This window comes from Peromyscus leucopus, chromosome 15, assembly GCF_004664715.2.
Source record: "Peromyscus leucopus breed LL Stock chromosome 15, UCI_PerLeu_2.1, whole genome shotgun sequence".
In the NCBI taxonomy this organism is placed as follows: domain Eukaryota; kingdom Metazoa; phylum Chordata; class Mammalia; order Rodentia; family Cricetidae; genus Peromyscus; species Peromyscus leucopus.
In genome coordinates this window covers 7,468,290-7,494,821 of record NC_051076.1, presented here as the reverse complement: position 1 = coordinate 7,494,821, position 26,532 = coordinate 7,468,290, and the positions used below count along the sequence as shown (strand labels likewise).

The following is a 26,532-nucleotide window of genomic DNA, read 5'->3' as shown; positions in this document are numbered from 1 at the left end:
TCCTGCATAGCCTTTGGGATGGACATGCTGATTAGAACATGCTTTTATCAAAGCAGGTTACCATTAAGCAGCCACACCCAGCATGTGAGCTAGTTAGACCCATTCAATGATGTTGGGAGACAGGTGAGGAAACCTTCTCAGCCTCTTACAAATGTAAACCATGGCTCCCTCGGGACCAGGGTCTGCTTGGCTACATGGCTACCATGTGGCTAAGCAGGGACTCAACCAAGACTCCTAGCCCCAGACCCCAATTCGCAGGAGGCCACAGTGACAACCGCTACCATTATTTTAGCAAACAGCAAATTTTCAGTGTGATATGGCCTGGGGACTTGCCAGCAGGTTGGCACTGGTTACCCTAGAGACTCTCAGCAGCTAAACTGGCATGTCTTATATGAGTCATTTTGACCTAAGAAAGAGCTGTGGCATCACCAGCCTAGGGTAGAGTTAGCCAAGGAGGAGGAAGAGCCTGGAAGCACCCCTGTGCCATGAGGCTCACAGTAATCACACCCTGCTGGGCACAGAGGAATGCAGAGCTATGAAATTGAGAGGCTCAAACTCTCACCAGGAGTCACAAGAAATACCCTGGTGGCACGGGTCCTAAGTAGCTAAGCTGATGCCAGACCCAAGCTCCCCGGTTCCATTCCCAGTGTTCCTCCCTCAGGCCTTTCCTGGCTCCTCCCTCCATCTGTGTGTTCAACTCATCCTCAGCTGACTGCCACCCTGGGAGTGACATGTACCATAGCACCTTTTCCACGTATGGCCTCTAAACAGGGACAGTCCTCTCAGAGGGAACTCAGCTTATCCCCACAGGGCAGGAAACCCCTGCAAATGTGTGTGCTAGGGAAGAGAAAATGGCACTCACGACTTGTCTCGCCTGCCAAGCCTCCTTGGGGGGCTTGCTTGCCTCCTTCGGGGAGACAGGGATTTTCCTCGGCTTCTCACTTGGGTTGGAGAGTGGGCACTTGCAGGTTTCAAGATCTGAAGAAGACAGAAGGAGTTAGCCACGCTGGGTCTTCAGGACCCACACCTCTCACATTCCCACAACACAACAACACCCCAACCCCAGCCTACTGGATGTATGTTCCTCACATTTTACACTGAAAAAAGATAAGGGTACCGGTTTCTGGAGAGCGAGAGGGATCACTACATCACTCCCTTCTCTGTGGAGCGAGGGAACCAAACCCAGACTCTCAGCCTCCTGGAGCTGTTTACTTAGAAGTTTCTTGTGGTGATATTTTGTTTGTGCCCTAACAAATAAAGCTTGCCTGGAGATCTGAGTGTAGAGCTAGCCACCAGTTAACCATAGAGGCCAGGCAGTGATGGCACACACCTTTAATCCCGGCACTTGGGAGGAGGAAGCAGGAAGTGATATGGCTGGACAGAGGGAGGAATATAAGACAGGAGGAGACAGGAGCTCAGCTCCCTCTCAGTCTGAGGATTCCTAGAGGTAAGAAGTCTTTCTAGTGGCTGGCTCCTTTACTTCTCTGATCTTTCAGATTTCACCCTGATATCTGACTCCGGGTTTTGTTATTAAGGCCAATTAGAATTCGTGCTACAGTTTCTCACCCTGGAAGGCAAAATCTGCCCTGCAGCACCCCAGAAACCAGGTTCTGCTGACTCCCCTTTCCCATGTTCAGGCACAGAGTGGGCTCCAGCTTACTAGTATCACCACCCGGGGCCCTGAAGACTGAAGATAAGCAGGCCAGACTCAGAATAGCCACTTTCTCTCAGTGACTCCACAGGCCCTGGAGGGACAGGGACAAGTGGGTGTGTTATCACTAAGGAGCGAGCCGACAGAGTGAAGAATGGATACTGAGTACCATGCCCCCGAGCTCAGCAGTGAAGGCCCTCTCTGACCGCTGTGACACCAGCTCAGAACCTGATGCCCAAGACCTTGAAACTTAGGCCAAACAGACATGTCTCTGAAATAGACCATAAGACAGGGTGATCGTCTTAGCCCAAGAAGTGACTTCCTGCGGAGTCCTTCTGTTCCGGGCACACTACCTGAACAACAGAACTGGTCTCTTATTTTCAGATCTTAGTTCATAGAAGGAATTAAGAAAAGAGGCACCGCTTCCTTTGTAACATCTAAAATGGTTTCAGCTCTGATTTGGGAAGTACATCTGCCCCTCAGGGATGTTTTTGGGAATTGGTTACAGCACCCCAAAGAGACACCAAAATCCATGGGTATTCAAGTCCCTTATGTTTGTATACGACCTACACACACCCTCCTGTAGACTTCGCATCACAACTTGAACGCTCTGTAATGCCTAGGACATAATAGTGTTCAACTATATATTATTTAGGGAATAATAAAGAAAAAAACTATGTATTTTCAGCACAGCAAGTTTTTTTCATATTATCCTTGATTCAGAGCTGGTTGAAACCAAGGGTGCCAACTCCACAGGCACAGAGGGCAGGCCGTATCACATGCAAACGGACTAACTGTCCGATCAAATGAGGATGCACAGAGTTTGTTTTTACAGAGTGACCACTAAGCAAAACAACAAACAAAAACAAAAACCTCCTGCCATTTAGAAAAAGCAAGAGATAATGTGATTGTTAAATCCCGATTCTCTGTTTGACGGGATTTAAGAATATCACAGGCGGGGCTGGAGAGATGGCTCAGCAGTTAAGAGCACTGTGACTGTTCTTCCAGAGGTCCTGAGTTCAATTCCCAGCAACCACATGGTGGCTCACAACCATCTGTAATGAGATCTAGTGCCCTCTTCTGGCCTGTAGGGACACATGCAGGCAGAACATTGTATACATAATAAAATAAATATTTAAAAAAAAAAAAAAAAGAATATCACAGGGGAAGCCGCTCCTTGAGCGTGTGTCTGTGAGGAAGTTTCTAGGCTGGATTGTGTTGGGAACAACACACTAATGTGGCTGAAGCCAAAACGGAACAAAAAGGAGCAAGGGAGCTGAGCCCCAGCTGTGGACAGCTGCTTCAGGTTCCTACAGCTCTGTTGTTTCCCATGATGGAGTGCATCCTTGAACTGTGGACTAAACCAAACTCCCGTCCCTCCTTGCCATATTCCGGGGTCAGGTATTTTGTCCTGTGTGTAAAGCAATAGATGCAGATGGAAAACTCCTACACACCACGCCCTTGTCCCGGCACTCACCTTCATCCGCATGTCCCGGGCGTACTTCTCCAGCTCCTTCCTTATGTCAGCCCTCAGCATCTTTGAGACATTGAGGACCAGCTGCTTCCACTCAATGGGTTGGAAGCTGTGAGGCTCATGGGGGACGTACAGCCCGATTTTGACCTTCTTGACTGTGTGCAGGTATTTTTTGTAGGAGTCTTCAAAGTCGAAGACAAGGTCACTCAGAGTCCGAAAGGTCAGCGGCTTGTCCATCAGCTCAGCCCTTCGGCTCATGCCCAGTGAGCCATAGTAACCGTTGCAATAAATCCCCAGCACGACATGGTGAAAGTAGTTTCCTGAGAAATAGGTTTTAAAGCTGATGGGGAACCGCTCGATGGAAGGCTGACCATTGGTTAAATATCTTACACAAGTGGAGTCAAGGAAGAGACAGGGACCTTGAGAATTCAGAGAGCAGGCCGGGTGGTGGTGACACACGCCTTTAATCCCAGCACAGAGGCTGACAGATCTGAGTTCGAGGCTAGCCTGGTCTACAGAGTGAGTTTCAGGACAGCCAGGGCTACAAAGAAAAACCCTGTCTTGAAAAACCAAACAAACACAATCAGAATATGTTCCGACTGCTTTGTGTAGCGCAGGCAGGATCTAACAGCCTCTGTGGTGGTCCAGGCAGGAAAGGAAAACCAGAATCCAAGACACAAGGTAAGGCCAAGGCTGGCTGGTGACCAGAGGGTGAGAGACAGAGAGGTGTCGGAAGAAGTCCCATTTTGGGTTTTTGGGGTATTTTTTAGATTTTAATTTTGTGTGCATTGGTGTTTTTGCCTGTATGCATGTTTGTGTGAGGGTGCCAGATCCCTTAGGAATGGGATTACAAACAACTGTGAGCTGTCATGTGGGTGCTAGGAATTGAACCCGGGTCCTCTGGAAGAGCAGCCAGTGTTCTTAACCACTGAGTCATCTCTCCAACCAGGAGTCACATAGTTGCTCTCATCGCACCTGGCATACTGTGCCAACAACCTGGGCTACCATGTAGAAAACCTCTACCCTCCATCCCAAGTGCCCCCCCATCCTAGTCCCCAGCTCACACGGCACACCTTGGCTCTCCCCACTTGCTGGCCTGTATTGATTTAGTAGCAGCCTCTTGCCATGACTGTAGTTGTGTGTGTGTGTTGTGAGGTGTATGCACATGAGTGTGGAGGTCAGAGGTCCCCTTTGGTGTTCCTCTGCTGTCCTTACTTTTCCAGACAAGATCTCTTGTCCTGGAACTGGATCATTAAGTAAGCTGTCTGGCCAGTGAGACCCAGGGCTCCTCCTGCCTCCACCTCAACAGGGCTGGGATCACGAGGGCCAAGTCTCAATACCTGGTGTTTATTTTAATATTGGTCCTGGGTGAGCAAACTCGGGTCTTGGTGCTTGCAAGGCAATCACTTTACCAACAGAGCGGCCTCCCCAACCACTACAACGTTGGTTTTGACCAATAAGTGCAGAGGAGCAGCTTGAATTAACATCTTACTCCAGGCCCTGGATGGCTGAGCGAGAGGCATCACACTTCCAAGCCCCTCTAGAAACTCCACACCATTCCTGTTAGCTCTCACGGCCCTTGACCCAACTTTTCTAAAAACTCTCTCGGCCATTCCTCTTATAGAATGCCCAGGGGACCTGAATGCTTGTCAGGTAAATGACGCCATGGCACTGTGTGATGGTGAGTTCAGGTGTGCAGGCCCAGCTCTCCATCCATCCTCATTCTGTACAGACAGCTGAAATGACTCAGCAGTAAAGGTACCTGCCACCAAGCCAGATGAGTCTCATCTCCACAATGCAATATGATGAAAAGAAGAACCGACTCGTACAAATTGTCCTCTGACCCCCACCCCATGCATGTGCTGCAGCACCTCCCCTCCAATGAACATTTTTTAAAGAATCCATCTTAATCTCATGTTCCCTGACAACTTGATTTCCTGGGTGGCCTGAATGACATATCTCAGCCCAAAATGGGTAAACAGTCTTCCACCTCAGAGATTTCCACGTCTCAATTCTTAGGACTGTCTAGATCCCTGAGCAAAGTCCTGATGTAACTTGGCCCCTGACCATTGACCCTCTGTGTCTTCTCAGTGTCCTTATCTGACCATCAGGAGGCTGTGAACTTTTTTGAAGGATACATCCTGAAGCCATAACAAATGCACACAGGAGCCAGGTATGGAGGCACACGCCTTTAATCCCGGCTTTTGAGAGGCAGGGACAGACAGAGCTCTGAGTTTGAGGCCAGCCAGGGCTCCTTAGTGAAACCCTGTCCTGAAAACACAGTGGAAGCCACGGTCCTTAGCACATATGTTCCCCCCATAAGAAGCTGAGTATTTAGATGGTGTAGTGGTTTGAATGAGAACAGCCACATAGGCTCATGTATTTGAATGGTTGGTCTCCAGTTGGTGAAGCTTTTTTGGAGGGATTAAGAGCCGTGGCCTTGTTAGAGGTATGGCCTCATTGGAAGTGGTATGGCCTTATTAAAGGAGGTGTGGCCTTGGTAGGAGGTATGTCACTGGGGGTAGGCTTTGAGAATTCAAAGGTGCACACCATTCCCAGTTAGCTCTTTCCCTGCCTCGAGGTTTTTGTCTCTCAGCTACTGCTCCAACACCACGATTTCTTGTGGCCATGTTCCCATTCACCCTCTGAAACTGTAAGCCCCAAATACTCTTTCTTCCATCAGTTGCCTTGGTCATGTTATCTTACCAGAACAATAGAGAAGTAACTAAGACGGAGGACTTCAGATGACTTTACAGAGCACAGTGTATCAGGAAATCAGATACAGGGCTGGGGAATCAGTTTCAGCCGAGTGGGAAAGCACTTGCCTCTCAAGCATGAGGCCCAGGTTCAATCCTCAGGACCACCCAAAAGACAAAAGGACACCCAAGCACAATGGCACAGGCCTACAATTCTAGCAGCTGGGAGGCTAGAGGAAGTCCAAGGCCGGCTTGGAATACATAGTATGGCTCTGCCTCAAAACAAAACAAATTATGGAACTCTTGGAAACATGTTACTCAACAAATCAACCAAGGTAGCTTGTTTGTGGGAGTAGCAGCTTTTAGCTTCATTTTCCAACACCAAGTGCAGCTGGGACCATGACCAACCTGCACCACAATCCTCCCAGCAAGGCTGGTCACAGCAGCTATTCCTCCAAAGTACCCACCACCATTCAGACAAGAATTTGGAGCCTAAGATCCCTGTGTCTGGCATGCATGGGAAATGTGGACACATATTAGTTAGCAGGGTACAAAGTGGCTGGCCAGGAAGGGATCCTGAACTTCAGGCTGACACGAAGAGACTTACTACACAGGCTGGGGAGACAGCTTTGTCTGCAAAGCTCTGGCCTTGTTCAATTCCCAGAACCCAGGCTTGTAATCCCAGGCTGGGAAAGTAGAAACAGGTAGATCCGTGGGGATCACTGGCCAGCCAGCTTAGGTACTTGGTGAGTTCTGGGCCAGTGGGAGATCCTGCCTCAAAATAAATAATTAAATAGGTAAATAAATAAATAAGGGGGCTGGAGACATGGCTCAGCAGTTAAGAGCACTGGCTGCTCTTTCAGAGGACCTGGGTTCAATTCCCAGCACCCACATGGCAGCTCACAACTGTAACTTCAGGTCCAGGAATCTGACACCTTCACACCAATGCACATAAAATAAATTTAAATAAATTTAAAAAATAATAAATAAATAGATAATATAAAAAGGTAAATGGTGGATGGGAGATCCTGCCTCAAAAATAATAATAATAAATATAAATTTATATTTATGAATAATATAAAAAGGTGGATTTATTATAACAAATAATAAAATAAAATAAAAAGGTGGATGGTGCCTGAGCAACCATACCAAGTTGTCCCCGGCCTGCACACTCACCCTTATACACATTAGATAGAAAAGAAGGACCAGTGACCAGAAGTCAGCCAAACCTACCAGCTTCCCAGTTGTCAAGGAAACCTTGCTTCCCAGGACAGCGGGAAACTGGGAGACACTGACCATGCCCTGAATCACTCTTCCCAAGAGAAAAGCAGGACACCAGACGCTGACACAGAGCAAATGCAGAACTGCTGTAACTTGGGATGGAGGTCTGTGCCGAGTCCGGTTCCCCTGAGCATAGCATGACCGGCAGTCTCCCACGGCCCCCACCTGCCTCGCTCTTCTCTGAAATGTCACGAAGGTAAGAACAAAGTAAAATCAAGAGCACTGGCCCAGCGGGGTCCTAGATCTATTCTCTATAAGCCCTGCTTCTGGGTAATTCCAGGGACAATGATGCTCAGATGTACGACAATGTGCAAAGGACAAGGTGGCCTATATACACCAGCGCACTCAGCAGGCGGGCAGAGCAGCTGAGCGGTGCTTGTCAGGGTCTGGCCTGTGTCCTCTGCTGGCCTCTACCAACAGCTCCCTAGCCAATGGCTCCCAGCAAGGGGCTCTGCTTACAACTGTGGCTAACTCCTGCTAGTCAAGAGTGGGCCTGAGATACCTGTTGCCCCGCAGCCTGACCTCCTGCTACGCTCTCTAACGCGCATTCCCCTTTATATGTCGAGCAAGGAGAAGATCTGGGAGAGGCTTCAGAAAGGCTCAAGTTTTCATTTTCCAAATGCTAACTGAGGCATGGATGGGCAGTCATATTTCAGCTCAGACCCTTGTGTGCTCTGCCGGTGACAGGCAAGAGGCTCCCTGTCCTGTGGAAACATGCAGTGGCAGGCGTGGAGCCCAGGCTTTAGTACCAAGCAATGTACACACACACAAAGCGTAAGACCCTATGAAAATCTGGAGCCAGAGGTCTAGCTCGGGTGAAGTGCTGGGCTACCATGTTCAAGGCTCTGAGTTCGGGCTCCAACACCTCAAAGAGCAAACACAAAACAAAAAGGTACAAGAGGGGCAAAGAGATGGTTCAGTGATTAAAGTGCTTGCTGCCCAGCAGTGGTGGTGGGTGGTGGTGGTGGTGGTGGTGGTGGTGGTGGCGGCGGCGGCGGCAGTGGCGGTGCACGCCTTTAATTCCAGCACTTGGGAGGCAGAGGCAGGAGGATCTGAGGAGGAGTGAGTTGGAGGCCAGCCTGGTCTACAGCAAGTTCCAGGACAGTAGGTAGAGAAACTGTGTCTTGCAAAGCAAGTACTTAGTGTTCAAGCAGGAGGACCTGAGTTCAGATCTCCAGCACCCATGTGAAGGAGTCAGGTGTGGCGGTGCGTGCCTGTAATCCCAGAACTGGGAAACAGAGACAAGAGGGTCCCAGGGGCTTGCCCAGCCAGCCAGTCTAGCCAAACCAGGGTCCTCAGGTTCAGTGGGAGACCTTGTCTCAATAAGTCAGGTAGATGGTTGGGAAGGGATGTGTCTCAGTGAGTTAAAGCTCTTATTGCACATGCAAAGGACCTGAGTTCAAATCCCAAGAACCTACACAAAGCTAGGTATGGCAGAACACATCTGGAACCCCATCAGTTCTATGAGGTGGGGTGGCAGGTAGGAAAATCCCTGGAAGTCTATGGGCCCCATAACTTGCTGTGCGTTAAAACGGACGAGAGAGAGAGAGAGAGAGAGAGAGAGAGAGAGAGAGAGAGAGAGAGAGAGAGAGACTTTGTCTCAAATGAAGTGGAAGGTGAGGACAGACACCTGAAGTTGTCCTCAGACCGCCACACTCAGGCTGTGGCATGTGCTTACCCACACTTACACACATATACGTGCATACACTTACATTACATACACACACACAGGTGGAGAGTGCTAAAAGGCATCCATAATCATTTTTCCTCCTCCTGTCTCCCCAACATTCCCATCACCCAATTTGTGTTTCTAGCATAGACCCACGCCCTCAAAAGCCCAACCACTCTCCAAATATCCCATCCTGAACAGCCCAGATCCCACGTTTCAGATCCAGCCAGTCCACATCTGAACTCATGCCCTACAGTCGGAGCCTTCCTTCCAAGTCCTTCCCTTGGGGCTGTGCATCATCGTGCAAGACAGAACTGCAGGGGTCCGCAGGGCTCTGCCTGGACCCCTGCAGCCCCCCCCTTCAGCCTTCACGGCCTCTGTCCCAGTGCAGGTCTGCACAAAGGACGTCACACTCCTGTCACTCCTGACCCTTCAAGTTCATCTTCTCCATCTGTGGCCTAATGGGAAGCCTCTCTTAGTTGACTCCCTGTCAACTCCTATGCCTGGCTGCTTTCCAAGTTCTGTGCACTCTATCTCCTGGCAGCTCTGGAACTATTTCGCCCAACCCAGTCCTACTGCCAAGGTCATGGTCAAGTATCACCAATCCCTCCTGTAAGCGCTCACACTGAGTTCGCAGGCCCAGCCCTGCTGCTCCCACTGTCCTGCCGTTGAGAAAGCCACTCTGAGTGGAATACCCAGGCCTGAGGCCGAATCACTGTTTGGCTTCAGGTCTTTTGGAAAGCCACTTAGCACTGACTATTAATCCGACACCTTGTTGTGCTCCTGTGGCCCTGGTCCCCCCAGCCAACTACCCCACAGGCTCCAGCATTTCTCTGGCTCTTCTGTCTGGTTGTGTTCAGTCACCACCACTACCAGTCAGGGCCATCACAGCTTTTCTGGACCAAATTCCTCCCAAGGCAAAGAGCCAAGGATGTGGCAAAGATGATAAAGCACAGGACCAGACCCCGTGCCCACTGGTTCCATCGAGGCACATTGCCAGCACCTGCTCATCTCTGCAACCTGCTCTCACACTGGGAGTGGTGATGGGTTTGGATATTCGTCCTCTTGGCCTTGCTTCAACTCCATGCGAGTGTCTTTCTTATGACAGTGTCAGGATAGTGCACACATATGCCACAATGCCATATGAGTGCCACACACGCACTCTCTGAAGTCCTTCTGACCCTGCATTCTCCTTGTGACTGTTGAATCCACAGTCACCTGCCTGACGACAGCTGGCCCGGACAGCTCCACAGACAACAGGTGAGATGAAAGCTGGTCCAGGGAGCCAAGCCTTGAGTTTGTTCAACTCCAGCCAGGCCAAATTGAAAGGAGCACCAAGGGGGTCTGACACTTTTCTCCAAGGACACCAAAGACACAACTAGCTCCAGAACAGGGTCACGAAGTAAACACACAAAGCTTAAAGGATACATGCCCAGAATGACTGCCTCAAGGCATTTGATAGGCAAGGATTCTCGGGTCATCTCTTTCGCTGTTTCCATTAACCTGTGGGATAGAGCACAAGAGAAGACCTCAGGACTTACACAATTACGCAGTCAGTTTGACTGTCAGTTCCTCAGTCTGTCCGTATGCCTGTCTCCACACTAGCACCATGCAGGAATCTAGAAAGGAAACAACTTGCTTCCAAGAGAGGACCCCAAAAACACATGTGCGCTTGACAGAACTAAGATCCTCAAGTCCGCACCCCCCTCCCAGTTACCTCAGAGGGGGCCGTGTTAATACCTCCCAGCACCCTCCCAGCCTGGAGGTGGGGACATACAGGAACAAGTAAAGCAGGCCTCATGAGCAGGTTTGCAGGCCTCTGCCATCTTGTAAGTCAGTCTGGTCTGTTTTGCTTTTTGAGTCAGGGTCTCACTGTGTAGCCCTGACCGAGAGTCAGTCTTTTTTTTTTTTTTTTTTTTTATTTTTTTTTATCTTTTTGCCTGTATACATGCTGTGTAAGGCTGGTCTCAAACTCAGAGATGCACTTGCCTGCCAAGTGCTGGCATTAATGTGGGTCATCACACTTGACCCGAGAGTCAGTCTTGATCACTGAATTTGGCTGCCAAGACTAACTAGTGCTCAGGCCCCACCCACAGTCTGGCCCTGGGGCACCTCCACCCTCTGCAGACTAGAATCTTGGAGCCCTAGGAGACAGGGACAGAGTTTGGGAGAGGGTGTTGGTGGCTCACCGGTAGGAGAGAGGCCATCTGGTCCAGAGATCATGCACCACTTACCCGCTCAGAGGTCTCATTTTCCTGATTTCAAAGAACTGGGTCCCTGTATGATTGTATCTGTGTGAAATATGTAAAGGCAAAGTGACAGATGCTCCAAAGTCCTGGTCATCCAGCAGAGGGCCACAACAGATTCCCATTTCTCTATGGGGTAAGGAAGTAGTTGCTTTTCTGGCCACTGGCCAGGGAAAGCCAACAGCCTGTGACTCCTCACTGTGAAACTCTTGAAATCTAAGTTTCTTTTCTTTTTAAGATTTATTTTATGTATAGGAGTGCTCTCTCTGCATGTACAACTCTAGGCCAGAAGAGGGCATCAGATTTCAATATAGATGGTTGTGAGCCACCATGTAGTTGCTGGGAATTGAACACAGGACCTCTAGAAGAGCAGCCAGTGCTCTTAACCACTGAGCCATCTCTCCAGCCTGGAAATCTAATTTCTAACTGAGCCTAAATTTACTTTTGATAATATCTCATTTCATTCTGCCCTGTGTCCCAGTCATGGTGACCACATGTCTAAGTCACAACATGTCTAAGTCACATGCTAGACTAGAAGCTCTTGAGAGTTGGGAACATTCTTTCATCATCTTTGGATCACCCATAAAGCCTAGAAGAAGCTCAACATACACAGGTTAGCAAATGTTATTAAATAAATGAGAATAAGTAAATGATTTAATTAATGAGTGGGCAGCTCAGTGGATAAACAAGTGAAAAGATAGAAAGAAAAAGTAGATGCACAGAAGGACAAATGAATGGTAAGATGGATAGAAGAAAGGAAAATGAATGGACAAACAGATGATGGAAAAAAAGTAAAGGGATGAATAGGTAGGTGGATGGATGGATGGATGGATGGATGGATGGATGGATGGATAGATGGATAGATGGATGGATGGATGGAAGGATGGGTGGAAGGATGGGTGGATAGATGGATGGATCGGTGGGTAGGTGGATGGATGGATGGATAGATGGGTAGGTGGGTGGATGGATGGATGGATGGATGGATGGATGGAAGGATGGATAGATGGATGGATGGATAGATGGGTAGGTGGATGGATGGATGGATAGATGGATGGGGTGGGGGGGGGGGTAGATGGATGGATTAGTGGGTAGGTGGGTGGATGGAAGGATGGGTGGAAGGATGGGTAGATGGATGGATGGATGGATAGATGGGTGGTTGGAAGGATGGATGGATGGGTGGGTGGTAGGATGGATGGATAAGTGGACAAAGGGATGTGTGTGTGTGTGTGTGTGTGTGTGTGTGTGTGTGTGTGTGTGTGTGTGTGTGTACAGGCTGACCAATATATCAATGTATGGAAGAAAAGATGGGAGAGTGGGTGAATGGCAGTAAGACTTTTCAATAGCACAAAGAACTTAAGAAAATGTCACTTATTTCATGCCTGGATCAACACTTGACATCACTAATCTAAACAGATGGCACCACTATCCACATCCTGATTCTGACTGACAGCCTAGTTCTCCAGAGCTAGCAAACCTGTACCACCAAAGACCCCCTTGTTGTTAGTTGTTATTTTACTCTTTTGGGGGAACTGCCACCCAGCTCCCAAATAAATCACATACAGAGGCTTATTCTTAATTATGAATACCCAGCCTTAGCTTGGCTTATTGCTAGTCAGCTTTCCTTAAATTATCCCATCTACCTTTTGCCTCTTGGCTTTTCATGTTCTCTTGCTTCTGTAAATCTTACTCTTACTGTGTGGCTTGATGTGTCGCTGGGTGGCTGGCTCCTAGAGTCCTCCTCCTTCTCTGGCTACTTCTTTCTCCTCTTTTCAGATTTCTTCTTCTATTTATACTCTTTGCCTGCCAGGTGTCTGTCCTTTCTCCTACCTTGCTATTGGCCAGTTCTTTATGAGACCATCAGATGCTTTAGACAGGCACAGTAACACAGCTTCACAGAGTTAAACAAATGCAACATAAACAAAAGTAACACACCTTAAAATAATATTCCACAACACACCCCTCATGTCATGCTGAGACACAATTTTGAATTGTTTTTTGAGCTTAAAGAAAACTTGATTTATATGTTTTACTCTTTTGCTTCCAACAAGATTCTATTTGGAAAACTGTGTGCTGGGAAGATGCTGATGAAGAGTGCCTTTGCTTTCCCAGAGCTGCTGTGTCCAGTTGGGTGCATAGAACTCACTCACTATGTGTCTCAGTGATGCAAGCAGCTTCATGTGTGGGTACACACCTCACACTGCCCTGAGAGGAACTAGGTCCTCTCCAGGAGAGAGGCACAGATAAAGGGACTGGAGCTCAAAATCAGATTCCAGTTGTAGGTTCATGACTTCCTGTCACACTTTGAAAACAACATGGTCAGGGTCAAGGGTGATGTGAACCAGCGCACCTTAGGAGGGGCTGACCTGGGCTGTGTTCATAGCGGTACAGGCTTGCTTGATATTTCTAAAATAAGAAGTTTAAAAATCTTAAGGGGTAAAAGAAAAAACAAGGGGCTCTTACTGTAAAGTATTTTTTTACTCTATCAAAGACTTTGCTCAAACAGTGGGGTTCCCAGTACATTTAAAGTAGAATTCAGTTTCTAAAAAGTAAGATTAAATCCATGAATAAGTAATGAAAAATTGTCTGGCCATCTTCTCTAAGTTTCTTGTGGTTGGTAAGAGCTTCTGGAAGTTTCTCTCTAGCCTTCCATGTGCAAAGCATAGAGCTCCTGGGCAGGCTTCCCTCACCTAGCAAAGCCATGGGCATCCCTTCCAAACATACACAAAGACCAGTATTCCAGTTCACTGTCACTCACACTGTTCCAGAAGGCAGGGTTGAGCCATCAAAACACCACTGACATCAGAGCACATGTATAATTAGGTATGTGTTGTGGAATATTCCTTTGCACTGCGTGAAGATATTTCACTGTGACTGGTTTAATAAAAAATCTAAATGGCCAATAGCTAGGCAGGATTTCTGGGGCAGAGAGAACACTGGAAAGAAGAAGGACGGAGTCACAAGGAGACACCAGGACTCAGAGGAAGCAGCATGGGCAGTACAGAGTAAAGTGATAGAGCCACAAGGCAGAAAGTTAATGAATAGAAATGGGTCAATTTAAGTTACAAGAGCAGGTTAGGAACAAGCCTAGGCTATCAGCTGAGCTTTCATAATTAAAGTCTTCATGTTGTTATTTGGGAGCTGGCTGGTGGGACAGAGAAATCTGCCTACAGGTAGGGCCCCAGGCAATCCCCACCAGTGTCAAGGCAAAGCAGTCAGGCTCCCCAGGGAAGTAGACACCAGGTCAGAAATAGAAGGGTTTCTACTCTGTTTCCCTTGATCATGGCCCACTAATCTCCCTTGTGCTTTCCATTGCCTACTTTGTAGTCAATGGCCATCGCTAATGGGTCTGAGAAAAAGGAAAAAGAGGACCCTTCAAGAGCAATGAAGAGGACTAAGCCAGGTATGTGTGGCAGGTTTTCTATCAGTGTGAGAAAATGATATGCAAAATACATGCAAATTTGTCCCTCGTGATGAAGCTCAGCCAGGCTCACTCTCCTTGAGAGCTCTAACTTCAGGTCACCTGGAATGTTTGGTGATAGTATGTGACAACTGATAGAAGGTCAGCTCTTGGGACCTGGGTCCATTTGGGAAGATGTTTGAGCCCCCCAACCACCACCACCAACCCATGTGGTGTCTCAGATTGGAGATCAGCAGTAATACCTGGTAGGGCCTGGGGCTGCCAGCCTCTCTCTGGAGGAAGCCACAGTCTCCTAATGAGGAGCTAGGACTCCATGGGGAAGGTGCCACATAGGAAGGCGATGACCTATGAGGCAGAAACTGAGATGCTAATCAAGTAATCTATCTTAATGAACGGAAACAGATGCTCTTCTCCAGGTGCTATGCAGTCCTGGAAGGTGCTGGTGTCCGATCCCTTCAGGAGAGACACATCATTCTTGCCTGCAGCAGAGGCTCCTTGCTTCTTGAAGTCCTCTCTGCCTCAAGGCTGGGGAGGAGCAAGCAGAAAGAAAGCCAACATGCCAGGGGGCTCTTTGCACAGTCAACTGGAAGTGCATCTTCCTGAAAAGCACACTGAAGCAGGCTCCCCATCTGACTCCTGTGCCTAATAAAATACCAGAAGTGATCCATGGCCATCACCTCTGCCCCTTTGTCCCCACAGTGCTGCTTCTGAGGGACCTACAGAACTAAACTAACCCCGACTGTAAACAACCTGAGGGTACCGAGGAGGCCAAAACCATGCCTTGACGAACCCTCAGGCTCCTCGTGAGCTCTTTTAGTTCAAGCTGAGGCAGGGGCCCCACTGCAGAGCCCAAACGGCCTATGCATACCCACTGGGACAGTCACCTACCTGAGCTGCTGGGAACCAGCAGCAGGGACAGGTGGGTCTCTTGAGATCCTGAGAGGCCAGGGGTGAGGTAAAAACAAGTGAGAGAGGGGAGAAAAGGAAGGCTGGGAGGCGTGGCAAGCTTCCTTGTTGGACTGTCTTTGCAATGCCAGCCCACAAATAATGACCCAGAGACTATTATTAATTATGAAAGCTTGCTAACTCTTATAACTTAAACTAACCTGTCTCTATTAATCTACATTCTACCATGTGGCTCAGTTACCCTGTTCTGTACTGTATGTCCGACTTCTTTAGTTTCTGGCAAAATCACACACCTAGATTCCTCCTCCCAGTTTCTCTGGGAAGTCCCACCTATTCTGTCTGCCCAGCTATTGGCCATTTGGCTCTTTATTAAACAAATCAGAAGGCCCCTTAGGCAGAGATGCAGCTTTACAGTGTACACAAATATTCTGCAACATTTCCCTCCTTTTTGTCTAAATAAAAAGGAAAGGGTTTAACTCTAACACAGTAAAACTATATTTAATAAGAACAACTATCAAGTAAGAATTATATTTACAATGTTCAGTCCACTTGTATTTGGCCATTTGGGAGAAACTATTATCTATCCTATTTTGATGAGTCCAAAGTTTTATAACTAAACCACTTTCCATCAGAACTTGTATTTCCATCCTAAAAATACCTTTTTAGACCTTAGAACATTTTCTTAGATAAATAACTTAAGCTTTTGTGTCTCTCAGCCTTTACAAACTTCACATTTCTTTCATAAGTTTCATTTTTGAATTTGATAACAAAGAAAACAGTATAACTATCTAGTCTTCAACCTCCATCAAAGAACTAAGAAGGATATAATATTACCTGAGTTAACAGGAAGTGCAAAGCAGCAGCCTACAAAACTATAGAAATGACAGAAACAGCTTGCTGCCTGGACAGTCACCCAAGGTTCCTCTGCAACATTGGCGCATCCCTCTTCGGCCCACATGCCTAGAATATCTAACAGCGTTTTGTGAAGCAGCAATTTTTTAAGGACTGCCCTACCTTGTCTTGGCAAGTTTGGCAGTCACCTTCTTTTGTGTCCTGCTTGTCCAAGTTGGACAGCATACTGTCAGCAGTCAAGATAAGGGCAGTTTCTTGCCCAGTGGCTAACTTTGCCAATAATGAAAACAAACTGCATATGGAGGTTCTTTGATGCCCATTATCCTTTTTTGAAATAAACATGTGCTGCCAGGAACAGAGGGTATCTCACTGTCGTGTAATTAAAATATTTTAAATGCCATATTCTGAAGGTCTCTGAAGTGTTTGAAGACCATCTATCTATTTAAACTATATCTCTGTTTGACCTTGAAAACATACCTAACATAAGTTCATTGTTATGATTAACTGCTAACCTGTCTTTATTATCCTAAATAAGTTTCAAGAACTAAAACTTTACATTACATTTTTAAATGAGCCGCATAAGTACAATACCTTAAACAAGAATAGAAACATATACAGCATAACAAAAATAACCTTAAATCTGTATCAATATGCAAAAATCCATACCAATGTAAACTATTTAAGACTAGTAGTTGACTTTTTGGTTTAAAAGTAGATTCAATGATCTACCCGTTTATCCTATCATTTCTAAGGAGGAGGGAAGGAGAAAGAAAACTAATCATGTAGGGAAAGAAGGGAACAAAGACAACCAAGAAGTAGAGAAAAATGAAGAGGAAAGGACAGGGAAGGGGAAAAGAGAAGTCACAGGCCCACAGTGGACCAACCTTACTGCTCTGTTTGAAGGACAACCCCTCATCATTCTGGTCACTGTATGGTATACCCTGCTGTCATGTGTGCTGCAAGCTCTCTTCCAAGGGTGATTTTCCACCAAGCCTGCGATCACCGTGCCCATCCCTTGTCTGGGGTGCTCAGGTGAAAGGATACTGTAGAGTCTTCATGTAATTCTGGATGGCCTGGAGCCAGTCTGGGATCGTCATGGACAGCCTGTAGTTTGGGACCTGGGGAATTGAAGGCTACAGAGGAATACAGAGAGGGGGGATTCCTGTTATTGAGGGGTTGCTTGGGGCACAGCTCCTGGAGCAAGCACAGGGCTGAAATCAAGTGAGAGCTGCTCCCAGGAGCAGACACACACTTGGTGCAGTCACCAGTAGCCATGGTGCCTCCCCCACAGCATCCCACCTAAGATAGCTGGTCCACCATTGAAAGGCCCTCTAAGCCCCCTCCGAACACACTCCACTCTGGGTTCCTGACACTGAGTGTAACACAGTTTGACTTCTCTATGGGAACATAACGGCCTTCTCGAGGCCAGGGACCATATCCTGTGGAATATCCCACTGAGACTGGCCCAGGATGGACCCCAAAGTGCTTCACTGACTGACGCTTACATTTTTATCACATGGTCCATTCTGCAGCATGGCTAAGAGTGACCCCATTATATGTGCTCCCGTCTTGAGCATCGTTGACACGGGACACAAGACAAATGGCATCCAAGATAAAAGAACTACAGCTGAGGGCCGGGCGGTGGTGGCGCACGCCTTTAATCCCAGCACTCGGGAGGCAGAGGCAGGCGGATCTTTGTGAGTTCGAGGCAGCTGGCTACCAAGTGAGTTCCAGAAAGGCGCAAAGCTACACAGAAACCCTGTCTCGAAAAAAAAAAAAAAAAAAAAAAAAAAAAAAAAAAAAAAAAAAAAAAAAGAACTACAGCTGAATGGTTCACCAGCCACGGGCACCATTTCTCAACACCACACACCTCACATGCCCACTGCTTCCCTTCCTGAGCCCATTTCCTGAGTGTCAGATTAAGGAAGGCCCTCCTCTTGCGACTCTCCCCAGGTGAGTGCTGTGCCTCTCCTCATGAGGCATCCTCATGGGAGCTCAGCCAGCTCTCCTTCCCCAAGTGCCTACAGTCAGCACTCAACCAAAGCCCTCCCTAGACACAAGGACAGCAGCCAGACAGGAAGACAGGAAGGTTTGTTTACCCCCGCTGACTCCTCACTTCTGCATGTTTGTGGTGGGCTATGTCATTGGTGACTAAGAAACCTGGTCCCTATGAGTGCAGGATTAAGGGAGGAGGCTCCCTGAGGTGTCTGCTTCTTCTAAAGAAGTAAAAAGGGTGAAAAGAAAGATTAGTCTCATCCTTGGAGGAAACAGGGCCAGCTTTGCCAATAGAAGGGGGGGCGCTAGTAAAACCGTTAGCTGATCGAGTGGGGACAGCCCGGCTGGACAGCAGAGCCAGACACCACCTAAGCCGACCCGGCTCTCCAGGCACGGGCTGCACCGTGCACTATGAGAGGTGGGCATGGTGCCCTAAGCATGGGGCAGCCAGCTCTTCCCCAACTTGTGCAACATTCACTGCCCACATTCCCTGCTGACAGCCTCTCCTCGGTGCCTCTAACTCAGCCTCGGCTCTGAGGCATTCTGAATTCACAGAAACTGTCCCTTCAGCTGGAAGGGAAGCAGTCACACTTGGTACATACAAGCCAAGGCGCCGTGTGTGTGTGTGTGTGTGTGTGTGTGTGTGTGTGTGTGCGCGCGCACGAGCATGGCTGTGTGGGCACACACACACAGGCCCAACTGTTCTACAAGCCACATTTTCTCTCCGACACTTCAACTCAAACTCCCTGTCTGGAAGAGTCACTTTGGAGGGCAAAAGATTCCAATTTGAAGATTTGTTACCGTGACTCCATTTGACACCCCCTCCCCCTCCCCCCACACGCACACACTCCCACATAAACAGTTTCTCTCACACAAACTCACACATGAATTCTCTGTCCAACCAACACTAGCAAGTGTTGAGACTGCCTTGTTTTTCACAGTAACACCCACATGTCTACCAAACCTATGTAACAAAATCAGAGGTTTCAAAGAGAGGTGAGAAGCGAAGCCAGGCTGAAGAACAGACCCTTCCTTAGCACCTCCATGCTGTGAGCGCTAGGCCAGGTACAGAGCAGGAAACATGGGAGCAGAGAAGGGAGGGAGACTGAGATTCCCTCACAGAAAAGTCAGGAAGTGAGGGACACGAGAGAGCGCGGTCCCTGCACATGTAGCCCGTGACTTGGCTCAGAATCCATTTTGGGAGCTGACCGACCACAGAGTTATTTCTACCCCTCCCCCATGCCACGAAGCCCATAGAGAGGGTGTGAAGCGGGGTTCAGAAGGCAGCTGGGCCTCAGAATAGCAGCCAGTGGCGCCCAAGGGATTTAGGAAAACAGCTGCACAGTTACCTCAGCTGGCTGCGGCCACAGTTGCTCCCGAGTAGGAGGACAAATGTAGGCATTCCCCCACGTGGGCTGGAGCAGGGCTGTGTGGGGAGAGCCAAGGCGCTCAGTGGAAGATACCATCAGCTGCTAGTCACCCCGAAGTCAGGTGAGCTGGCTGGGACTCAGCCTGAGGTGACTTCAAACAGCACCTCAGGCAGCCAATGTTCCTGCTGGAGTATAAACCAGAAGGGCCCTGAGGTGCTATGAGGAAACACACACAGTGGTTCAAATCCCTGCTCTGTCTCCGACCAGCTGTGGACCCTGGTCACATGACAGGACCCCGAGAGCCTAACAACACTAACAACGCGGCCTCATCTGCCCTGGGAGCTGTAGACAAGGCAGCGGGGCTGGCGTGGCACACACAGGTGTAGCTGCGTGTGCCGTTATCCATCAGCAACATGGTCTCCGGAGCTGGGCTGGAAGAGGCTCAGAATCAGCAGGGACCCTAGTTCCCAGACCCTGAGGTTTCACTTCCTACGGATGTCTTCCTACCCCATAGGAGTTAAGAACATCAACTCCATTGCCAAGTTCAGCACATGCTGACAAGGAGGGGGTGCCCTTAATTGGTGGAGACTTCACAGAGTGATAAGAAAGCAAAAGTGGGGCCAGCCCAGTGCCTGTGGATGGGTAGAACGAAGAGACAAAACTCCATCCAGACAGAGGGATGCTAGTCAGCTTTCAAAAGGAGGCACACATTGGGGAAACATGGATGAGCCTGGAAGTAAGCCAGCCTCAAAACAGCCAATACTGGGCCAGGGAGACAGCTCAGCAGGAGGCCTTGGCCGAACCCACATGATGGGAAGTGACCCACACCTGTCTGACCTCTGCATGTGTGTCTTGGTGTGTAGGTACACGCACACATAAATGTGAAAACGGTTCTAAAGGTAAAGTCTACATAATTCCTCATGCATGAACTTCCTAAAGTGGCCAGCCTCATAGATAAAGTGGGAGCGGTTTTTGGGGAGTAAGCACCGGGCAGTCGGTATTCAGTGTGTGGGTTTCAGAGGGAAGTGAAAGGTTTTGGAGATGCATGGTGGTGATGGAAGCGTGACCACGTGCATGTCCTTTATGTCACAGAACTTTCTATCACTGTGACAAAGTCCCTGAGATAGTCAGCTTATAAAGAACAAAGGTCTATTTTTTTTCTCACAGTTTCAGAGGTTTCAGCTCATGGTCACTTGTACCTATAGCTTTGGACCTACAGCAAGCACATGGTGGAGGGAACATATGATAAACAAGGTCTGTCACCTCATGGAATCCAAGAAGTGAGAGGAGAAAGGAGGGGCACCATCTCAATTTTAGGGCACACTCCATAATGACCTAAATCCTTCCTACGAGTCCTCACCTAACAGCATCCTAAGTTGGGGGCCAAGCCTTCAACAAGTGGCCCTTTGGGGCATTCGTGATCCAAACAGCAGCAGCAAACACTTCAAAATGGTTAAAAGGGAAGTCATGTACCATGTAGTTTACCACAATCAACAAATAAGGTCACAAAAAGCGGCTGCCTAAAGGAGAAAATGCAAATAATGACTGTCTGGAAAGGTTTACGTTCACTAATAACTTAAACACAGATGAAATCCCTGTAAAATGCCATCCTCCGTCCTTCCTGTTAGTCTCCATGCTCTGAAAGGCAGATCCAGTGCTGGTGAGGAAGCCCTGGAAGTTTAGAGGATTTGGAAAAGGAGGGTGTGGGGTAGGCAGGGAAGAATAATGAGAAGTACAGGCAAGCCTCTGGCGGCCGCCTCTCCACCTGCTTCTTGCCAAACAAGAAAGCTGACAGAAGGCGAGAGGGAAGACTGCAGGTGAGCACAGGTGTGCCGCTGGCATGGCCGTGAAGAAGGGAAGGGAAGGGGGAGCCGGGCCTGGAGCCAGGGAGGCAGCAAGAAGCCCCAACTCGAGCAACCTTGGACAAGAACAAGGAGAAACCCAAGCATTTCTTTCACTGCACAGGAGTAGCATGAAGCAGTCATAGCCCCAGGATGGCCCCGGGCTCCTGCATCGAAGGGCCCAGCCTGTGGTCTGGGCAGAGGCCCTGGAGTCACATCTTGTGAGGATCCAGACAGATAGTTCTGAATCCAGGCCACAGAACAGGGGGAGCATCCTGAGAGCAGAGGGATCAGGGGCAGAGCCTGCAGGAGTTTCAGATCCCTGCTCACACTTCAGATCTCAGCCCTCTAATGTGAATTCTTTCCAAATTTGGAATCACTGTGAAAATGAGACACACACATGGGGGCTGCAAGAAACCCAGCGGTCTTTCTGGCTGAGCCGCCCTGGTGTCCATCCAGGCTCAGCAGAGTAGGGCTTTGATCACCAGGATGTCTGAGAGCCAGACCTAGAAGGGCCAGTTGCTCCTCTGCACCTGCCTCCCTCGGTCACTCTCTGCCCATTCTGTGCGACCCCAGTGACACGATCTTTTCTTAAATTACCCCAGCAAAAGCCTGGATTGGACCTAGTCAGGTGCTCACTTGGACTCAGCAACCATGAGTGGAGAAGAATGCAGTCACAATTTGGAGAAGATCTCAAGTGATACACCCTACCCCTGCTCCAAGGAGTGGTACCCAGGCCTTCAGGCAGAACTTATCACGGTCCCTAACTAAGGTCTTGTAGTTGAAGGACATGTCATCCGTGCCTCACAGACCCTGGGAACTTGCTCCAGATACTCTCTTGCCTCAGTTCCCATTCTGCTGATAAAGTAGTTAACCTTGCCCAAAGCCTGTAATCCTTCTTCAGCACTGTCCACTACACACCTTTGGTGTACATTCCTCACAGGATGGTGTTGGCTTGGCCAAAGGAGAAAAACTTGGCCCCAGGAGAGACTGCCAAGCCCTGGAGCTGGAGGGGAATGGCCTCTGACAGAGCAGCTTGAGATTTGCATGCCTGTGCCTGGGAAGGAGCCAGGATTTGGGGGACATGGAAGCCAGGAGATGCCATGATGGGGTTGGGGATGGAGAACCAACTATTAAGATTCAGTGCTCACTTGGAAGGTAGAGACTAGGCTCAATGGCCAGCCTCAACAAAGTGAATTGGAGACTAACTTAGGCTACATAAGAACTTCTCAAAACACAAAACCAAACAAAAAACAAATATGCAATGTAGGAAAATGAAAGCTTATGCTCTTATTCAAGTTTAAAGACCCAATTGTCACCAGGGGGTGGTAGGACATGCCTATGAACCCAGAAATCAGAACCCTGAGGCAAGAAGACCACAGGTTTGAGGCTAGCCCCAGATACAACAAAGACCCCATCAAAGAATGGGGAGGGGCCTGGAGAGATGGCTCCATGGTGAAAAACACTGGGTTCAATTCCAGCACCCACATGGTGACCCACAATTGTCTGTGACTCCAGTTCTGGAGGACCCAACATCTTCTTCTGACCTTTGCGGGCACTCATGCCATGGTACACAGACACACATGCCAGCAAAACACCTGTACACATAAAATAAGTCTTTAAAAGTTAAAAAATAAATAAACAAAAGGAGCCAGGCAGGAGGAAGAGACAGGCAGATCTCTGTGAGTTAGAGGCCAGCCTGGTCTACAGAGGGAGTTCCAGGCCAACCAAGGCTTCAGAGTGAGACCCTGTCTCAAAAAAACAAAAAGCAAACAAACAAATAGCAAAAACAATAACAAATCTAGAGCAGCCAATGGCCTGTGCTCAGCTAGAGGAGTCCCGACTTACCAGCAACTGTCAGGAGGCTCTTGGGTTACAATGAAAATACAATACGACACATATAAGATACAGGAACATTTTCTTTTTTGAAACGGTCTCACTATACATTCCAGGCTGGCCTTGAACTCAATGGCCTAGAACTTGTAATTTTCTTGCCTCTCCCTCCTGAGTGATGAGACTATTGGTACTCACCACCATGCCTGACTGGAGCATTCTTTTATAAAAAGAAAGCATTCAGTTGTAGAACGGGAAGCATCACCTCATCAACACTTAGAATACTGCATCTCACTTGTGTTCGCATGGGGACTGCCTGGGGGCAAATGAGCCAAGGTCCCAGAAAGAGCAGACTGATGTGGGGAAGAAGAGAAAGAAGAGAAGAAAATGAAGAGGAGGAGGAGGACGACGAGGGAGGAGGAGAAGGAAGAGGAGTCCACAGAGAACAGAGGCAGAGTGCCTCTATCTTGTACTAACTCCCTCTCAGGAGGACTTGAATGAGAGACATCTTCACCAATACTAAGATCCGATGCTTGTCCACACAGAGAAGGACTCCCGCACACAGAACTGGGGTAACCATAAAGGCATATGGAAGGAGGTGCAGGAATCAGAAAGCCAGCCCGCACAGTGGCATGCAGCCTCTGCTCCCTCTGGTCAACTCTTGCATGTTTAAGGACTCTGGTGGATCATGGTAAGCAGAGGAAGATGATCTCAGAGCCGGGGCTGTCTGTGTTCGAGAGCAGGGCTCATTATTACTGATGCTGGGGCATCAGCTTCTTGTCAGACAAGCTCCTATTTGGATGGAATAAATTCCCTGCCTAGCAGAGTAATAAAACACGATGGAGCGGGAAGCAGAGCCTCCTCCACTTCCCCAAGGGCACACACACAGCCTTCTGGTCTGCAGCCTTGCACACTCTGCTGTGCACAGACAGGCTAGGGACTGACTACTGCATGGCTCTGGGGTATGTGATTCCTGCACCGTCTCAGGATCCTTCTCAGCAAACAGGGTCCCTAGAGTTCGGGGAAGCCATCTCCATAGTGGCACACCAGGCTTTCATCTAGCTTGCGTTTTTTTTGCTATTTTATATAACAGGACACTCCCACCAGGGGACATCTTCCCTCTGTAACCATATCCTTGGCCACCAAGCTCAACCGCTCGCTGGCTACTCTCCAGACTAGAAAGAGAGCTTCACTTGGCTTCTTCCTTTATCCAGGGAGACTAATTCATCCTGTGTACTGGGAAGTCCCTTTTAAGCCACAGCCAAACGCTTCCCTTTTCTCCCCATAGCGCTAGATAAGCTGGGAAGAGGCAGTTCACTGTTTTATGCAAGTTCCAGAGGTAAAAGTCACTCTGTCATAAAGAAGAAAGAAAGAAGGAAAGAGAGGGAGAGAGAGAGAGAGAGAGGAGAGAGAGAGAGAGAGAGAGAGAGAGAGAGAGAGAGAGAGAGAGAGAGAGAGAGAGAGAGAGAGAGAGAGAGAGAGAGAGGAAGAGAGGAAGAGAGAAAGAGAAAATTGGCAAAAAGTCTAGAAATGATTCACGCTGAGGAGTCTGGCTGGTTGACTACAAATTCACTCACGGCTCCATAAATCATTTGCTAGGGGGACAAGGGAGAAGCGAAACACTCCACGGAGGACCGGCGGGGTGGACGTGGGGTTCTATGCTTGCTTGGAGTGACTTGTGTTGACCTGGTGACACTAGCTTTTGATGAAGATGTTACAGGGGCTGAGTACTTAATGGATTTTATCTCAGCCTAACCTTACACGGCCAAGCCAGCAAGACCCCTTCTTAGCCCTTCTGGCGGCGGAACAGAGACAGGACTCAGTAACTGGACATGAGGTCTCTGCTCCCTGCTCCACCCTAGCTGAGCCGGTCCCATCCCGCCCATCCGGACCATCTCGCCTTCTCCCAGTCACACCACTGACCTTAGCCAGGAAGGCAGCGTTTCTGATGGCGCCCACCATCTCTCCCCCTTTGGGGTGGACCTTGGCAACATGCAGCCACATCCGCTCCCAGGTGTGGCTGTCGATCGGGAAGCCACTCTTGTTCACGTGGAACAGCACCCCGCCGTCTTTGTCCTCCTCCTCCGAGCCCCCGCTGGTGGCGAGGCTTACTGGCCGCGCGTGGCTGCTCCGGGACCGGGCGCCTTTGGCGCCTTTGGGGTGGGGGCAGCGATGAGTGTCCGCGGCGGAGCCGGTCATGGTGAGGGGCACGCGGCAGGGGACTTGGGCGCGCCGGAGATCAGAGCCCTGCGGGGGTGGCCTTCATCTCTCGCGGCCTCAGGACGCACTAATGGAACTGCGAGGCTCCCCGCTCACCGGCCGGGCCTGAAAGCAGTGGAAACAGAACACACTGCGGCTCAGTGGAGAGGCAGCGGGGCTCCCGCCCACCCCCTGCCTCGCTGCCCGAGACCCACCCCCTTAGGACTAACGTGAGCCTCTAGCCCGGCGGATTACCTAGCAAGGCGGCTGGAAAGGCGCCACGAAGACTCACACCCAGTTGCACCCGGGGATGGGGAGACATGCAAGGAGCACGGGGTGCAGAGGGGACGGGGTAGGAAGAAGCAAGACAGCTGTGTAGCAAGAAGGCACAGGGGACCCCTCCAGGATCCACTCATCCCTGGGTCCCTAGATGCGGTGGACTGTCACCAACCCACACCAAGCCGGCACGTGAGCACCCGGGGCTGGCACGAGGGCGCCGCAGCAGCCTCTGCTTGCTCAGGAGGCCTGGCGTCTTCCCGGAAGCCCCCCAAACCCTGGCGCGCGAGGGGCGGCTCCAGCCGGGGTTCCCGGGCAAGCGCAGCGCCGCCCCCTTCCCGCTGGTCCCTCGCGGACACGGTGAGTGGCAGCTGCGAGCAGTTAGGGCGCGCGCAGGGCATGGGGACCCACCTCGGGCCAACCAGCCTCATTGCTGCAGAGGGCTGCTGGAGCTGCGGCGGCCGTCACCTCATTCCATGTCCCATTCTCGAATGTTATTCTGTGACATATAATCGAGTCACCCGGGCAGCCGCCGATGTTCCGGATGCCTCCATTGGACACCGCAACAAAGAGGGGCGGGTCCCGGGCTTGGGACTCTACAACCCGGAGCTGTGCAGCTCTGTGATTGGCTCTAAGGTCCCCAGACGGGAGGGGATCGGAGTAAGGGAAGCTGGGCTGCCACGCGAAATCCGATGCTGCGGTGTCCTGGGAGCCCTGCGGAGCTGAGCAACTATCCAGGGACTAAGGTCCAGTTTCCCCGGGGCGGAGGCGCAGCAGTGAAGACCCGGAGATGTGACTCGGAGATAGAGCAGGTCTTGGCGTTGG

General features: G+C 49.5%; 1 protein-coding gene across 6 annotated transcripts in view; it reads right to left on the bottom strand.

The window, feature by feature from the left end:
- Vash2 (vasohibin 2) overlaps positions 1-26,286 on the bottom strand; it is a 34,178-nt gene extending 7,892 nt beyond the window's left edge. Inside the window, exons 1-7 of one of the 6 annotated variants that reach the window (XM_037211143.1) lie at positions 26,119-26,286; positions 25,156-25,557; positions 17,238-17,326; positions 11,006-11,062; positions 10,200-10,274; positions 3,129-3,510; positions 863-978 (exon numbers count right to left, since the gene is read on the bottom strand). In XM_037211143.1, coding sequence (XP_037067038.1) covers positions 863-978; positions 3,129-3,510; positions 10,200-10,274; positions 11,006-11,062; positions 17,238-17,326; positions 25,156-25,431 — 995 coding nt within the window. In that variant the 5' untranslated portion in view covers positions 25,432-25,557; positions 26,119-26,286. Of the gene's footprint in view, positions 1-862; positions 979-3,128; positions 3,511-10,199; positions 10,275-11,005; positions 11,063-17,237; positions 17,327-19,537; positions 19,823-25,155; positions 25,558-25,686; positions 26,035-26,118 lie in introns of those variants that run through there. The other 5 variants (XM_037211145.1, XM_028876782.2, XM_028876783.2 and 2 more) reach the window with 5 other exon arrangements.
- Positions 26,287-26,532: the final 246 nt, after the last annotated feature.